We start from the raw sequence: 18,613 nt of genomic DNA, 5'->3' as shown, positions 1-18,613 counted from the left end.
CACATTCAAAACTGCACCAGCCAGCCCAATGAGGCTGCCCGGGAGCCTGACAGTGCTTCTCTCTTTATTAAACATTAAAGCACAAATGGATGCTCCCTACGGAGGCGGGCTAAGAGTATCAGGGAGGAGAAAGGACACTCGGGGAGAGAATCACATGACAGAGACCCAACTTCACAGAAAGGGCTCAATATTGATTTCCAGGGAGGAGCACGGCATGGTCAGCTCAAATTTGGTGATAACGTCAGGATGAAGGACTCCAAGCTTCCCAATGCTCTGGCCCCGGGCGAAGATCTCAGCACACCGCCCAGGGAAGAAAGGAGGTCCTAAAAACAGTGAGAGAGAAAATCAGTGTCACTTCTGGGGAAAATATCAACAGGCCTTTAACACTAAGAGCCTATACATCTGCTTTAAAAATAACCATTCTTTAAACCACTGGCTGCGAAAACAGTGTTTCCTCCTCACACTTTCTAATTTAACAAGAAGCATCTGCTATTGCACCAAGGAACTCCTGCAAGGAGAAACAGCAGGGGCAAATATGAAAACAAGGGTCCTGAACAGGAAGGCTGAAACACAAGAGGCCACAGGAGCAGAATAAGGGGAGGCTGGGGGAATTCTGCTCACACCTGGAGCTGGTCCTGCAAAGGATCAAGAACATGAAATGTAAAACTGATGAGCCTGCATGGAAGAACGTGTTGCAAAACAGGTCTGTCCATAGGGGTACTTGCTGGATAATGGATTCGTTTACCCTTCGTGACGCCACTCTTTTCCACCTTATTACAAGGAGAAACCCAAGCTGCAGTGTCACAGGCGGGCTACGGGGAACCGCAGGTCTAATTACAGGCCCAGTTCCCAGAAAGCGACTGACGTTCCTGCCTGAAAACAGCTTCCTAAGCAGTTCTGGAGCATCTTCTATAAACCCACAGCAAAGCCAGCCCCAAACAAGTAGGAGCCGATTCCTGCTCTACAAGTCTGCCAGAAAGTTCTCTCTTCATCTGGTGCCAGTGTACTGATACAGCTTGCAAACCAGTAACCGTTCCTGAGGTTTAACCAGCTAAAAACAAACTAGAAAACATCTAGGCTCACTCCCTGGTACTAAGTTACCAGCGCCACCAGACTTTATCAATGCTCCAGACTCAAGCTTTAAAAAATGTTGATTCATTTCTCTCGACACTGACTTGAAAAGGGATCAGGCCGTAGCTCCTGACTGATTCAATCAGAACATTTACTGGCATCAACTATAAATACCAGTGGGGCTGGGCCACAAGCTTGCCTCTCAGAGCCCCTGCATTATTTATGGAAGAGCAAACTGCTGAGTCTCTCATGGTTCAAGCTCAGCATAATTAAGAATACAGGATTGAGGGCCGGGGATTTAGCTCAGTGGTTCTGCTGCCTGCCTCACAAGCACAAGGAACCAAGTTTGATCCCCTGTACCAAAAAAAAAAAAGAATACAGGATTGGCTGCAGTGGAGGGGGACCTCTACTGTCAACTTAATACCATAGAGACAGAATTATATACATTTACCAGTCCCTGTAGCTGTTTGTTTATATTTCTGGGGAAAGACGTGAAAAACATCATCATCATCATCATCATCATCATTGTTGTTGTTGTTGTTGTAATTTGGTAGGACGGGGGATTGAACCCAGGGGAATTCTTCCATTGCGCTGCATTCCCCAGCAACCACCCACCCCTACACATATAAACACACTGTTTTGTTGCTGTTGTTTTGTTTGTTTGATGTAGGGTCTTGCTAAGTTGCCCAGGCTAGCCTTGAACTTGTCTTCTTGTTTCAGCCTCTCAAGGAGCTGGTATTACAGGCCCTGCATTACTGTGTGAGATCTGAAAAAACATGTTTAATGGTCATTCTTAACCCCAAAGCAACCTGGTTGAAACATAACATGGCCTACTTTTCACATCCCATCAAGCTAAATAAAAATTCTGCTTTAATTTCTAGGGACTACATTTAAGTTCTATATCTGGCTCTATACACTAATCTACACATATGGAGAAAGGCAAGGATGAGAAAGTAATTCAGAAACCAAACTGGATTTATAATGTAGAGTTTCAGTAAGGTATTCATTATTGCAAAAATTTGATAAAGATGGCACACTTTAATTCTATCAAAACAAAAATTTATTATCCTCTTCAACAAAAAAATAAATAAAAAGGCAAGAAATCTTCAAAGGACAACTAATAATGCTTGTATAGTGTTGTTGGTGAACAGAATAATCAGAAATTGCAGACCAGGAAGGATTGCTGAGAACCACTTATTCTATTACCCTGGCACCTCTTCATACAGAACACACACACACACACACACACACACACACACACACACACACGCACAATCTGAAAAGGATACCATCCTATTTTTACAGGCTACTCAGAAAGGAAATGTTCAAGACCTTCCCTGATAACCTTGCTATACAAAGTCTTTCCTTTTATCTAACTTCAACTACAATTTGATTGGATTCATTTTTACTGAAGCATAAAACCAAACTATTTTAGAATTTAAGCCAGATGTGCTAGTTCTGACAATGTTAGCAAAATAAAGCCTCAGAGATAAGAACTCAGACCTTTTACTTCACAAAACAACTTTTGAATCAGTACTTTTCTTAAGCAAAATTCAGTTATATTCTTCTGTAATTGCTAGCTCTACTTCTTTGTATAAGTTTGGATCAAACTTTGCATTTAGCTCATTAGCCAACTAGGTAAATTCTCAAAAATATCTGTATCACTTTATATACAGTTTCCTTCTTTCCAAAGAAAAGCCAAGAGAACTAAAATTCACATTATGCCTTATTTAAAACACACCCAAGTACAAGGGTATTTATTCTAAGATATAAATGACAAACACTGTCACCCCAGTACACAGGCCTACCAAGTCCCTGAGCGTCCTGAACTGGTCTTGAGTCTGAGCCCTACATTATGTTCCAGAGGAGCAAGTGCCCAAGACCCCTGTTGCCCTTGTATTTAACACTAAGCCCCAAACTGGGATTCTGAGTAAACTCCACCTTGCTAAAAACCACACAATTTTTAACTTTTTGGGGCCATTTTTCACTTCTAACAAGGTCAAATTATAGTCTAAATACTTACGCTTTTCATATTGCCTGTTCAGCGAGAGCAAGCTGAACTCAACGTACCCAAATCGAGAGCCACACAAAAGGGCCTTCAAGTTAACAAGGGGTCCTGAGAGAACCTAAAAAGCGTGTCACCTGACTGATGTTACATAAGAACAATCAATACTGAAAGAAAATGTGAAACTACAGATGTTTTAAAAACCCTTATAGTTCAAACCAAACTTTGCAGGCAGAATTGCTCGACTAGTGAAACAAAGGGGACACACCCCACCACGGCGGCAGCAATCAGGGCGGAGAGTTCAAAGATGAGAAAATCCCCACTGCTGGGAGAGGAGGGCAGTTGGGCTGGGTAACTCAGTCAGATCGATGTGCTCATAAAGCTCCAGCTCTGACTAATGCATCCCAAACCCATGCCTGCCCAGTAATGAAAGAAGTTGCTTCCCAATGGAACTGAATACAGGCCCGGGCTTATGAAAAATCAGATCTGGATGGTAGCCAACATCCAAAAACTACTTTTATCTCATCAACAAACAAAAACATTTTTAGAGAAAAAGCAACATTCTGTGCCTAGAGATATAAAGTTGCCACTTAAAGGAAAATCATACTGCCCTGTGACTCAAAGTCTATGATTCCAAATCTTCAGGGTGCATTAGTTTTCTTTTACTTATGTATTTAAGAACAAAGTGGAGTTCCCAGTTTATTGGTATATTACGATGTCTAAATACTATGATTTTCAACCCGTGCCCAGAGGCCCCTCACAAAACCTCTCTCGAGCCCAGCTTTGCACAGAGGACCTCGAGATGGTTAAACTTTCAACTTTGCTGATATCTAGCACAGTAAAACAGCTTCCAATGCAAAGCAGATTTTGAGAAAATCGTGTTCTTGTTGAAATACATGTGGAAGCCCAGACAAAAGAAACGTCAGTGAAGCACAAATAAGAGTTTAATTTCCCAAACTTAGTGGGAGTGAGCCCCTTAATTAAAGCCTTTGTGGCATCTCCTTGAGGTCTATAATCATCTCTGAGCTCCAAAGGCAGGCAGGACCACTCTGAGGACTTCGGGGCCATTCCTGGGCCGTAATCCAGCGCAGCACCCAGTCTTTAGCACATTTTCTGGCTAATTGACCATCAGAGTCTGTGAGCGCTCTCTTGCTCGATGCCAAACACCTTTCACAGTTTCTTTTCGGGCCATCCTCTTTTGGAGTAATAGTATGGCCCGGGGTTTGGATAACCATTATACACAGAGTCATTCCTATAATTTTATGAAGCATCGGAAGTGGGAGCTTAAGGCGGTAACTGAGCAGACCCGGATCTGAAAGTATCGAACTATGTTGTCAAGCATGAGGCTGCTAATCCTTCCCCCAAACCCGCTGACAGTGGCTACATGCAGCACATTGCTCTGGCCCTTTATTTGGCCCATCTCTAAAAAATCATCTGCACATGCCATTCTACTCTTCCCTTCCATCATATTATCAGTATATGCTTCGGGGTTCGATCCCACATTTTGTTACTGCTTGTAATCTGCTATTTTATCACCCAATTGTTCTACAATAAAATAAGAATAAAATAAAAGAGGATAAGGAACACTGGAAAAGGAATGCCTGTATATCACATATGTTATAGCTAATAATAAAAATCCCCCTTGTAAGTTTTCCACATACATAAGTCCCCAAATTCAGGGGTGAGGTAGAAAATGAAGAAGTATATAGATACTGAAACCCACTGGGCCAACTGAATGTATTTTAAGTCTGTCCTAAGCAAAGGAAAGACTAATCATTTAACAGGCTGACTCTAGGGGTGACAGCTACCACCCCCCTAAGTTCCCCAGTGTTCCATTCTAGAGTGAAAATGACAGCGCAGGTGACAAAGCAGAGGGGAATAGGGCTTAAGCTGTAATTCCCTATGCAGTAATTTTTCCTGGTTTCCCATCAGTTTTCTGAGAATGTAGAAACAGAAATCATCTACTCTTGTCTAATTTCACTGCCAGTACATCAATATCACCTTCCTTTTCTAAATAATGTTGACTTGAAGGAAAAGATAAGACTACAAGACTAAAACAACACATATGCCATGCATATGAACATGGTGTCATTTTTAAGGTTAGTTGTTTTCAAACTTTTAGAACATGCAGATTTTTGAGGTCGCCAATGGAATTACAGAAAGGGTGGGAAGAGCACAAAGTAAGTAGGACATTAACTTATAAAAAGAAAAAGGCAGAGCCAAAATATCATTCACGAGGTATAAATAACAAAAACCCATTTTTTTCCAGATCCCAGTATAGTTGGGAGAAAATTTCTCTATAAAGACAATTAAATTTGTAAGTGGAGATTGAATAATTTCCAACTGGTAATATAAAACACTCATTTCCCCTGAGATGTATATAATTCTTCACCTTGCATCTGAAGTGAAATATTTATGGTACCTAAAGTCTGTAAAGAGAAGGGACCTAATCCTTTGAGTTTAATGGGCATCTTTCATCCCCTTCTGAAGATCAAAAGAAAGAAAACCCTCTTACACAACTTTACTGTGCTAATCCCAACACACCTGCAGACACCATTAACTCTTAAAGCGAAAGCCACTGGACGGGAGAAGAGCTGGCACCTTCTGAATCCCACAGCGCGGAACTTGGACAGGGCACCAGGGAGCTGCGGCACTCTATCAAGGAAGGGCATGGCATGTTCTAGTGCAAATGAGGACAGGGGCCCGGGCACCTTATTCCTAAAAAGAAACTGGCAAAGCCCCAACTACCTAGTCCTCTAACTACTAGAGAAATTTCTTCAATAATTTTAATAAAGAACTGTCTTTTACAAATCACTACAATCTTTTTACATCTAAGTAAGTATTTGGAATTTTAACTCCAAAATTTCCCGGTTCTAGTTGGTGTAGAGAAACTGATTCTTATTTCCATGACTCTCCCTCTCTCTCCCTTTTGTGGCGCCGGGGACTGAACCAAAGGCTGCACGCAAACTAGGCAAGTGTGCTAACACTGACCTACATCCACAGCTATCACTTTCCCAAATGTCTTACCACCAAATCTAGGAACTTTGTAGGGCATATACTACATAAGTAAATAGAAGCTGGAAAACATAAGATCTATTTTAAAGTCCAATCTTTACTACACATCCCACATACTGACAATCACCCTCATATTTTGAAACCCAAAGCAAGTCAGAAACATTGTAAAAACTCAAAGGTAACATATCTAACTACAACTTTAAATCAGTCTCAAATTAATTTGTATAAAACAAAAGGGTATTTACTCTAGATTTTGAAAGTATTGTCTATCAATCAATTTTGAAAATTCTTATTCCTAAAAAAAAAAAATGCCATCTTCCTACACCTGACATTTAAATTTTCTTTTTCTGCCAAATTGTCATATTCTTAAGTATTCATAGATATATTCAGAATAAGAACTTCAAAAGCAAAAAGTATGGATCACCCTACCTTCCTGGGCCAACAAATGCTTCTTTTTCTAGTCTTGCATCTGACAAAAACCTTTAAGGGGACTGTTTCTCAAACCAAGTATGAGGAACGTATTACTTCCTGTACATGTATCGTGTAGTAGGGATAATGGTGAAGGTAATAATAGAAACTGTGGCAGACCTAAGGTAGAAATGTTGAGTATATGACATGGAGTCCGTAATTTCACATTCAACAAATTCAGCTGAGACCTTTTGTGAACATGCAACAAATCTAACTACAAACGTGCAATTGTAACAGATGTGTTTTAGTTCCAGAATTAGATTTCAGTTGACAGGCAGGAGAATGTGTAGAAGAAAAGGAAAATAATGAAATTATAAAAACTTGGTGTTCTGTGCACCTTGCACCCCCGGTAAAAGCAGTGAACTGGCCAAGCCCTTTGTGGGACAGGCAAGTTACAGATGGGAAAAAGTGAAGCACAAGATCAGGAGCCTTACCCAAGGCGAGCAACAGCACTGGCTGGAGAGCAGGCAAAGGTGGAAGAAAGGCCTCTGTGTGTGGCCTGAGGGCACATAAGGCCCACAGCGTGATGCTTTCAAGCTTTTTGTCAAGCTGTCCAGTTCATGTTTGCAAACTTCTTCTGGTTTAAAATTAAGTAAATAAACAAAACATAAGGTAGGGACGGAGACCTCTATAACCTTAGGACACATCCAGGCATGCTCTGCAATATTATTACTATGACATAATAGTGACTGACGAAACCTACAGCCTTCCAGGAAAAACAACTATATATTTTTTAAATCCCACATAACACAATACTCTTAATAAAATTCCAGATCGTGAAACAAGGCTAGAATTTTCTGAGCAGATAAATACTGTAAGTACCACAGTGACACGATATAAAAGGCCAAAGGAAAAGGATGGGCATGTTAGAACCTGTGGCAGAGACCACTGAGAATTTTAGCTCCTACAGAATCTTAGAGGTGGAAATGACCCCAGAGACAATCCTGTCCATTCCCTTATTTGATATCAGAGAAAACAGAGCGAACCAGGTGAAGAAAACCATATGGCCAGGTAACAGCACAGCTGAGAGCAAAGATCACACTGGTCCTGTATGGAAAGGGACAACAGGAAAAGGGCTTCAGTTTGAGAAATGGAGGAGGGCACAGGAAATCAGCCTGGCCCATTCACAAAAGTACAGGGACCAGCTGTGGGGGCTAGGGGCTGGGTGATCATTGTATCAGCCCTGCTGTACTCTGGAGGAACCCTCATGACTTGAGGGGCAATTCCATGAGATGACTCTTTGGGGCAGTCTCAGTCTCGTGATGTTCTGCTGGAATCCAAAGTGACCCTAGGTTTTGGGCAATGGAGGCTTCTAGGTGTAGCTCAATGCCCCTGTAAATCTCTTACCTTGGTGTCCTTAGTCTTGAAAGGGCTGGGTAAATTTAAGGCTAATAAATTTTGTTCTGCAAACTTCCTAAGTGACTAACATAGCTATATCCAAAAACTTAAGGTAATAAAGGACACAAAATGGAAACCAAGTTTTGTTCTGCTTTTAGTTACATACTAGGTACCTGTACGACCAAGTAAGGAGTCACAGTTTTTAGCAAAAACTACTCGTAATGTTGTGCCCAGATCGCGAAGTCCCCAAAGACCACCAAGGAGCCGATTCCGATGTAAACACAGGAGGGTCGTTTATTCAAGCTCGAGCAGAGGCACTCAACCGTCACTGACGCAGCGGATCAGGATTGAGAGCCCCGAATTCCAAATCAGCAGGGTTTTTATTGTGGCTACCGCAAGGTTTGGGGATGTTTCATTTAGCAGTTACATGATTGGTTGATATTTACCAAGCATGGGGGGTTGAGGGGTGGCTACATGTAGAGTTTATGGGAAAAAGGAACAATCAGCACATTGACAGAATGTTCTATAGATAATGGGCCCGGGAGCATCTGTTTTCTGGGCAGACAGAGGATTGAGTTAGGAGCTGTGTCCTTTTTTTATCCGTCATCCCACAGCAAGGACATTTTATCATTATTTTATGGGCACAAAGGAGACTAGGGGAATAGTTGACTTCAGTGAAGTGGAATTTATGTCAAGGCCACTTCACTGTCTTATTTTAAGATGGAGTCAAACTTTAAAATGGAGTTAGTTAGGTCTCACAGTAAGTCTGTTTGCCCCATAAGAACACAAACAACATGCTTTTAATGAGCAACACATTAAGGGCCCAGGTGTTTGTTTGTCCTCTGTTCTCATGGTGGTTTCTGACTTGTGTCAAAAGCACTGGAGAAGGTGCAATTGAAGGAGAGGCTGTCTGAACTTCCCTCTTGCCCACAGCAAGCCTCCCTGTGCCAATATGAGAGGATAACTCTTACCACAGTCACTGAGAATGGACGCTGCAATGGATGTGCATAAAACTTAGGAACATAACCCTTATCTCCCACCAGCTATCCAACATCAGTAAAGCAAAACAACCCAACAACAGCAGAACTGGGATCTCAGCCTGCCTATCACTGATATAAAAACAGTACTGAGACTACTTTAAATGAATATCAACTTATTTGATTCCTGCAGTAAACAGACAAACAAAACAAAATAGGAAAGAATCTCTCCAAAGTAAAATATCGGGGGGAAGAGAAGAAACATGCTGGCAGATGAAAGAAACCGGAAAAGTCAGACATCTAATGGACGTTCAGTTAAACTTCTACCACTACCCCAAAAAGTCACAATAAAATATCTATTTCTGATTTCTACACAAAGCAGATTAGGTTAAGTGGATCCTGGGTGTGTGATACTCATCGCTGGACTAGTCCACTCATGAGTTTAGCTGGGTGTGATGCTGGAAGGGGAAGCCTGGTGGCAAGAGGTGGAATGTATTTCCCCTGATCCTTGAACCCCTCTGTTTCCTACCTGCCCTGCCATGGGCTCTGTCCCCTCTGCCATGCTGCCCTGACTTGGAGTGTCTACAAACTGTAGGCCAAAATAAACCTCTCCTCTTCTAACCTGTGGGAGCTGGGTATTTTATCCCACCAATGAGAAAGTAAAACAGGATTTCCGAATCAAACATTGAGGGAAATGTCAAAAAGTGATTTTAACGAACCTCTCATTTCCTAGATAACCTAAAGAGATGATAAGCAAGCTACTAGCTTTGGAAACATGGAGTTAACAAAACCAAACAATGTTTTGGTTCAATTAAATAAGGAAGGAACAAAATGGAAATTGTGAAAAAGCTGTTGAGATCCTGGCTAATTACTTCATTCTTGTGAAGGAATAAATGACAAGGCAAAGTCGAAAGAGGGGAGAAGAAAATGGTAGCCCCAAATCCTTAAGTCTCAACAATGCTCTTGGATGGGAAATCCAGCTGTCAGCAAAGCCCTTTCAGGGTCCAAGGGAAAGGGAAGAGAAGGGCGTCTGACAGAGATCAGACAGCCATGCAGGGGCAGAGAGTCTCACAGGGAAAGGCAGAGTGAACACACAAGGGACAAGATGGCGAAGAAGAAGAGTTTAGGCACAGACGGGCTTGGATCCAGTGAGTAAACAAGCAAAGAAAAAAGGGAGCAGGTCTCCCGCTGTGAGAGAAGAGAAGTACAAATATGGATCAGGAGGAAAATGGAATGAAGCCAAAGTGTCGTTAGGTTGAAACGGTAGGTACTGCTGTGGCCTTAACGGCCTTCAAAAATATATACAGTCGGCCCTCTGTATCCACAAGTTCCACACCCGCAGATTCAAGCAGCTGTGGCTGGAAAATTTTTTAAAAGATTGCATCTGTACTAAACACGTACTGTCTTTCCTTTCCTGTCATTATTCCCTAAACAATAAAATATATCAACTACTTATATAGTATATCACTGCATTAAAGGTATCATCAGTAATCTAGAGATGATTTAAAGTGTGCAAGAAGATGTGTGTGATTGAAAGACTATCAACTGCCCGATCTCAAAGTCTCAAGCTGGCCATGCTGGCAACTCCTGGAGTCCCTGCTACTCAGAAGGATAAGGCTGGAGCTCACAAGCTCAAGACTAGCCCGGGCAGCACTGCAAGATCCCACTGCAAAAACAACAAACGAACAAACATCTCCCAAACCTCAGTCATAGAAAGAGGTGGTGTGCACTTGCCTAAGGGCCACTGGGTGCCTCAAAGGTGCTGGTTATGTTCGAGGGCTTTGGTGTGCGGCTTAGGCTCAAAGAATGAACTAAAAACAGTTTATGTTGTATTCCTTAGCTCAAACATGATTGAACATATTGTGCCAAGTGCTAAAAAGAAAAAAATGTTGATGATATCTGATGACTACTAACTACTTAAAACCTATTTTCTCATATTGCAGTTAAACTTAGTAAAAAATATTCTTAACAAATCAAATTTTTCAATTGTTTTACTTTTGGTTGAAGAAAATAAGCTTAGAGTTTTAAAATTACTTTTACTATGTATTACAGAAACTGTGAATTGGCATATATACTTTCATATATCATAATTTATCTAATAAGTAATATTAAAACTTATTCAGTAGATATAATTATAAAGCCAAATACAAATACTTTAACTTTAAGATTTTTTTTGGTCATCCAAATTTTTTGCCATTGTAAACCCTACACCAAATTTTAAAAATTAAACTTTGTACTTATTCTCCTCATAAATACCACCATTTATGGTATTAAAATTTCATGGAGGAGCAATTAAGAAAAAGTGTTTGAAAAGGGTTCTTAGGGAAGAGATAATTTTAAGACTGAGAAGCATTGTGTGGCAACAGTTATCTATCAACAATATTGAGCAAATAAAGGCCCATTTAATGTGGAATACACCAACTTGCTGTGGGTACTGAAATGTCAGGTGAGTACCAAGTGACACGAAAAACAGAAGTGAAGTGGACATGAGTGAGCAGAACTTTACCTTATATACAGAAAAGAGAGTGAAGCAAGAACAATAAACCCACTCAAAATCAAGATAAGGCTGAAGCAAATCCTGTGAAACCTTTATAAATACTCTATACCATAGGTGCAAGGCAGTTGTTCCTATTGATCAAAACTGCTTTGAGTCTTAATTCCTTCAAAAAAGGTAATGGAAATGGTTGTACTGGAAAGCTTACTCAAACAACAAAAAAAAGCAGACTACTAGAGGAATAAGAATTACTTTTACATAGGGTAACAAAGTCAGAAGTTTACAGAATTTCAAACATTTTTTTAACCCAATGCCTTAAATAGAATCATGTCTTGGTGGAAAACTAAATGTGGACATATTATACACATCTCTTCATGATAGCTCACAATGGTTTGTGTAAATCAAACCATAAATTGAGTACCTTTACTTCGACAAGTTGTTCAATAAATAATTTTCTCATGTATTTCCAAGATCATCTTACCCTAAGAACCAGTGTGACGACCAGAAAAACATCATAATTTCACCCATTACTTTTAGCATCTGTAATCTTTCACAGGTGCCCCCAAAGGGAAAAAAGGTCGGGACCTACAGGTCAGCAGTGGTGATTAGGTGTTACTGTAACAGAAGGTACCTAAATAACCACAGTATGTACATATGGTGTAGGACTAAATGTGCATTTTACTTACAAAGTTATTTTTCATTTCACAAAAGGAATTCAGAGCAGCAGGAAAACTACAATTGTTAAAACTGAAGTTCTAAAACTTCTGTCCCTTCATGAGGGATCTGGTCAAGTTAAATTGAAGTTTTCTACAGAATTGTAAGTAACCAAAATTGAAATAGTTAATGAGTTAAAGAGAGAAAAAAGAAAAACATACGCTCAAGTCAGTGCAGACAATCACAAAGCTCACTACGTTCTATAAGAAATTATTTTTGCCACCAATTTGCCCAGCAACCACATAACTGTTTTACACACAAAAATGTTGAGAATTTTCCTTGCCCAGAAGTGGTTTTTGAAAAGGATAAATGCATCTTAACATACATAATTTAGTTTGCAACAAGCCACAAAAAACAAAAGGGAAAAAGCCTGAAAAAAGCATATACATATGCTATAATAATCTGATCAAATGCCACTACAATATCCTGAGTTGAACCCTTTTGAAACCATTAAAATGCTCTGCAGTCTGCCAACAAGTTAAAGGTCCTTCTTCTGTTTTTTGTTTTTTGTTTCACTAACATTAACCTTATTCTATCATCAATTTGAAAATATCTCAGTTTATGGCCTTAAATTGCAAAGGTGCGCAGCCAATGAAAAATATGTAAGACTCAGCAACCATGCATGGCTTTCCACTCAGGCTGCAGTTACCAGCTCTCTGAGTGCTTCTGTGGGTCCCCCACATGCTGCGGAGGACTGCAGCCCGCATAAGCAAGGTTACACCCCATGTCAACACAAGTCCTGGGGATCTATGTGATGATCAATCAAATGAGTTTCCAGATTTCTCTTACAATGAATAGGGGCAAGTTGCTTAAAGAGGAATCAAGCTCTAGTCTCTGATCCCTACCATGAAACAAAGCAGCATGCAAGGAAGCGTGGTAGAACACATTAAAAGGGACAGAAAGAAATTAGGTATTCCCACCAGTGTAACTTACATTAGCAGGAATCTCTGGTGAACAGACTTAGCTCAATTATGACTGCAAAGCCACCAGGGATTTTTAATTATTAAAAAGTAAACCATATGCCAGGGTAACAGAAGACAGCTCAGTAATCAAGAATGGCATGAAATGGGAGTTCTTATTTAATCTGTACTCTGTTTCTTGATACTTTAGAGACCACTTCTTAGCAGAAAAAGCTATATGTAAAATAACAATAAATATGGGAAAATGATGCAGCTAAAGACTCCGACAACCAAATTCCAGCATTTACAAATTCACTCAGCAGTCCGGAAAACAATCATTTTCCTCAGTTGTGGCATGTACATATGCATCAGATGAGGAACTAATACCAACTTTGCTACTGACTTATTTTGACAAGCCATTTCTTTAGGTCTTGATTTCTCTGACCATAAAAAATTAAAAAAGGATAATCATATTTGTCGTTAGATAACCAAAACAGATTTAGAAATCCCTATGAAAAATGAAGTTCCATTATTTATAATGATGCTAATTCGCTTTGGCTTGAGGGCTCTTACAGAAAGCATCCGAAGAAGAAAGCACCCAGACTAGGCACATGCCCATGGATCCAGGGAGACATTTGGCCAGGGAAGCTGATGGGCAGTGAAAGTAAATACCCTGCCCCCTTTCAGTTGGTACATTGGATACATACAGGCCCATGCCACCCATATGCATAAAGAAGCCACACCAAAGTTTCTCATATTCATGAATCCTGGACATTTCATAGATGTAAAAAACTTTAAAACATTATAATATTCTCTTATGAGAGCCCAAAAGATTCAAATGGAACACAAATCTGAATCTGTATACACTTATATTCAATCAAAGACCAAAGTAACAACTGGGTCTAGCAAAACTGAACATAAAAGTTCTAAAACAACATCAGAAATATTAGTTTCTGAATATGTTTCCTAATTTTAAAAAATCATCAAACAACAGGTATTTACATACTAGGAAAATTAAATACTCTAAGTATTACATACTTTTTGAATGCTAATTTGCACATAATTCAAATTATATGAAGAGTTTAGAATTATAAAACTCTTGGAAAAAGCCATTCCAAGATTTGGTGTCCAGATGCTAAAATATAGCAACAAGAGGAAGAGAAGGAGGGAAGTGGGTCCCCAGGACCCAGCAAGGATCTAAAGCAAGAATTTAGGCCCATGAGGAGAGTGAAGAGCCAGACCTCAACGCAGAAGGAGGAGGTAGCAAGTGGCGCTTTCTCCCTGAGCTCTGACTCACTGCACGGGAAGAGCGGCTGAACATGCAGACACATGGTGACTAATGGAGACCCCAGAGGCTTCCTTGGAGTAACACACCAGTGGAATGGAGGGGTGGACACAGCAGACTGCATTGGCTGGTGAGTTACCTGGGTTCAGACATCACCCAGAAGAGGGAGATTGGCCAACTGAGCTCAAAACTCAGAGCAGCTGCAGGCTGGCTCCTACAGCTCCCAGTGACAGGGTGAGGCAAAACTTGAGTTCAAGCCAGCAGGAGGAACATGGAGTGTTGCAGCTGAACAAATTGGGTTGCAGCCTCACAGCCAGAAACCAGCCTGAACTTCAGTGGAACTAAAGATACAGGCTTGCTGGGATTATTCACTACCTTGTCATAAATCTACAGCTGGCTTGCTGAGATTAATCAACACGGATTTAGGCTCTGTCCTCCCACTCTGTGACGGCAGAGACATACCCTGAAATAGACATTATTTTTTTCTTTCTTTTTTTAGTTTTTGCTTTGTTTACTTTTTTCTTGTTTGTTCTTGTTTTTATGAGGGCGAATATTGTGTCTAGTTTTCTTGTTGGTGTTGTTCTGTTCGTGTTTTTATTTCTTCCCTCTCTCTTTCCCTCCTGTCTTCTTTACCAGTTTCTAAAAGTTCTCATAATCTTCCTTTGTTCTTCAGCCTTGCCTCTAATACCTTCTTCTTCTTCTCCTTCTTCTTCTTCTTCTTTTTCTCTATTGTTCCCCCAACTTCATTTAAATTTTCTTCTCAGGGGGTAAAATTGCCATACCAGGGTATATTTGCCATATACAATTTTCTGTTTTTAGATTTTGTTATATAGCCACAAACATAGTTCATACGTTTAAAGGTAGCAAACTAATAGTTATCACAGTTTGTAATTTTCTAGGCTGTGTTTAGTGCCACTGTTACTGCTGACTGTACTACTTTAGACAAGGTGACATAATTGTTCTAATCAGTTGTTCTTCCTGGTATGCCAAGACTAAGATTGCCCAAGGGTCATAAACAATACTATAGGCCAGTGCCAAAGAACCAGTGGCCAGGCCAAATAGGGGATATTCTCATCCCCAATAAATTGAAGAGGGAGGATCTTGCAACAGACTTAAAACCCAAAAGCCATCTACACCTGGAAGACATCTCTGAGAAATAGTCATTTCTTAGGGTTCTCAATACTAGCAATAAAGCTACATGCCATTAGCAGTTTATAAGCATCAATCCAGGAATTAAACTTAAAAAAATTGAGACAACACGAAAGCAAGATGCAACCTCAGACTGCCACTTCACCAAAGGAAAACCCGGGGGGCAATGAGGTGGAACAATTTGAAAGCCACACACTTATACTCTGAAGTGGTGACAGTGGAAGTTACAAAGCAGATGAATGAGGGTCTAGAAAAGGTCAAATCAGAAATAATTTCTTAGATAACTATACAGATGGTGACCATGATGAAAGACAAGCTTAGTGACTCTTGAGCAAATACAGATTAAAAAAAGAGAGAGAGAGAGAGAGAGAGAGAGGAGTTTAGGAAAATGATGGAAAACATGAACACCCAACATAGAAAACAAATGGAATCCATGAAACAGATTCAAACAGATATCCAACAGATTAAAAATTCCACTGAAAGTGTATGCAGCACAATGAGCCAATGCAAAGACAGACTAACAGATATAGAAGACAGGATTGTGCTTAGTGATCATGAAAAGAAAGATTTCTTAAAAGTTGCACAGGACTGGGAAAAAAAGTCAATCTAACAGCCACTAGATGATGCAAAGAAGAATAACATGGGATTGATCAGAGTCAATGAAAAAGCAAGAGATAGCACAAATGACATAAAAACCTGTTTGCAAAAGTAATGGCAGAAAACTTCTCAAGTATAGAAAAAGAATTTGACATACAAGTAAGTGAAGCATACAGAACTCCAATTAGCCATGATCAAAAAATCTACACCAAGGCAATTAAGTCCAGATTCCAGAAATTCAATACAAGAACAGAATATTAAAAGCTGTTAGACAAAAGAAACACATCATACAGAAAGAAAAGGCCATCATCAGAATCACAAAAAAACTTTTCTCAACTTAAACCTTCAAGTCAACGAGATCTTGGAGCAAAGTATTTCAAGCCCTAAAAGAAAACAGTCTCCAACCCAGACTGATGTGCTTCACAAAACTATCTTTCAAAACTGATGGAGAAATAAGACACTTCCATGATAAAGAACACCCGAAGAAATTCATGACCACCAAACCAGCACTCCACAATGTTCTGAAGGACATTTTAGAAAGAGATAAAGTGGACTACAACTCCATGAACCCCAACAGAATGAATCCACCAGGTAGGCAAGAAATTAAACAGAGGACAAAAAGAGAAACAACAACAGGAAAATAACATGGCAAGGATAAGTCAATACCAGTTATAGCCAGCAATGTTAATGGTCTCAATTCACCAATCAAAAAAATACACTGTCAGAATGAATCAAGAAGCAAGATCCAACAATATGCATTTAATTTTAAAAAATTCATAGACTGAAAGTCAAAGGATGGAAAACAATACTCCATGTAACAGGAATGTGGAAAAAACCAGGGGTAGCTATTCTATTTGCAGACAAAGTGGGTTACAAGCCAAGACTAATTAAGACAGACAAAGAAGGTCACTACATTCTTGTAAAGGAAACAATCAAAGACAAAGACATAACAATCATAAATATATATGTACCAAACAACAGCGCACCCAACTATATAAAACAAATATTAACAGACATGAAAATCAAGTAAGTATTAATACAATTGTAATAGGGACCTCAATATTCCACTGTCACAAATAGATCAACTAGACATAAAAATCAACAAAGAAATATCAGAATTGAACCAAACTTTTGAACAAGACTTAGTAGATATCCACAGAGTGTCCTACCCCACAACATCAGAATACATATTCTTCTCAGCTGCACATGGGATGTTCTCCAAAACAGATCTCATAACAGCTCACAGAATATGCTTAAGAAAATGCAAAAGAATTGAAATTATCAGACCATAGTGCAATGAAATGGGAAATCATTGGCAAAAGAAACCACAAGATTGCAAGTAGTAAACACTTCATATTTTGATTTCTCCTCCATTTTCGTTTAATGTAATTTGCAATAAATGCACATATTGTTTGTTTCATAAAGCACATCACTTTACAGTGGTTTTTACTCCCATGACCATGATGAAGTATTGGAATTTTAAAGGTGTGAAGACGGTTCAGCATTTGGTTTTATAATGCTTGTCACCAGATTTTTTATTATTGATGTAAAAAAATCAATTTTTAAAAAATCATTGGACCTTCGCAGCTTTGTAAGGAAAGTTGGAGGTGTTGAGGGTTGCTCTCAATTTTCAGCATTGTGCTATTGAGAAGTAAGTGGTTTTTGTCTGCTGGTCTGGGCTCAGCTTTTATCTTCATTTTAGAGACACCTATTGCAGTATGTTATGTTTCTTGGCATTGTCCAGCATAGGTAACGTGTGCACTTTTGTGTACATATAATCATATTTAAGTTTTTTGCATAAAATAAATGCTTCTAGAAAAAAAGAAAGAAACTACAAGAACTTCATAAACACCAAAATTAAATAACACCCTCCTAAACAATCAATGGGTGACAGATGAAATTAAAGAAATTAGATAGTTCCTACAATTAAACTGTAATGCCAATACAACATATTGGAACTTATGGGACACAATGAAAGCAGTCCTACAAGGGAATTTGTAGCAGTGAATTCCCATATCAGAAAAATATGTTGGGATTTATCTCAGTGGCGCCAGGGATTTAGCTCAGTGGTGCTGCACCTGCCTGGAAAGCACAAGGTCCTGAGCTCAATCCCAGGTACTGAAAAATAAAGAAGAAGAAGAAAGAGACAGAGAGACAGAGAGACAGAGAGAGAGAGAGAGAGAGAGAGAGAGAAAGAGAAAGAGGAAAACAGCAAGCTCAAATCAACAACCTAATGTTGAACCTCAAGCTTCTAGAAAAAGAAGACCAATTCAAGCCCAAAGCTCATACAGGGAAGAAAATTATAAAGATCAGAGCAGAAATTAAGGCAATGGAGACTAAGAAAACAATACAAAAAATCAATTTTTCAAAGAGTTGGTTCTTTAAAAGATTAAATAAAATTGACAAACTCTTAGTCAACTTTTTCAAAAAAAGGAAAGAAAAGACTCAAATCCATGCAAGAATTATAAAACTCTTGACTTTAAAAAGGAGACCAACACATATTAGCTGATCATAAAAGGTTTCTAAGTGGTACATATCATGAAATTTTCCAAATGCTGTGGCTTCTACCTTCTAAAGGTTTCTTAAATCAGCCTTTCCTTG

The 18,613-nt window shown here is 39.4% G+C and overlaps 1 protein-coding gene across 1 annotated transcript in view; it reads right to left on the bottom strand.

Annotated features, from left to right (window-relative positions):
• Nucleotides 1-18,613, bottom strand: part of Farsb (phenylalanyl-tRNA synthetase subunit beta) — a 67,874-nt gene continuing 49,261 nt past the window's right edge. The window contains exon 17 of the mRNA XM_004864478.3: nucleotides 1-323. Within this exon, the coding sequence (XP_004864535.1) occupies nucleotides 172-323 (152 nt within the window). The 3' untranslated portion in view covers nucleotides 1-171. The remainder of the gene's footprint in view (nucleotides 324-18,613) is intronic.

Source organism: Heterocephalus glaber, unplaced genomic scaffold, assembly GCF_053883595.1.
Source record: "Heterocephalus glaber isolate CG9 unplaced genomic scaffold, H.glaber_assembly_v1.0 deba00000621, whole genome shotgun sequence".
NCBI lineage: Eukaryota > Metazoa > Chordata > Mammalia > Rodentia > Bathyergidae > Heterocephalus > Heterocephalus glaber.
Note: the sequence above shows the minus strand (reverse complement) of the source record. Positions and strands in the feature narration are given on the sequence as shown.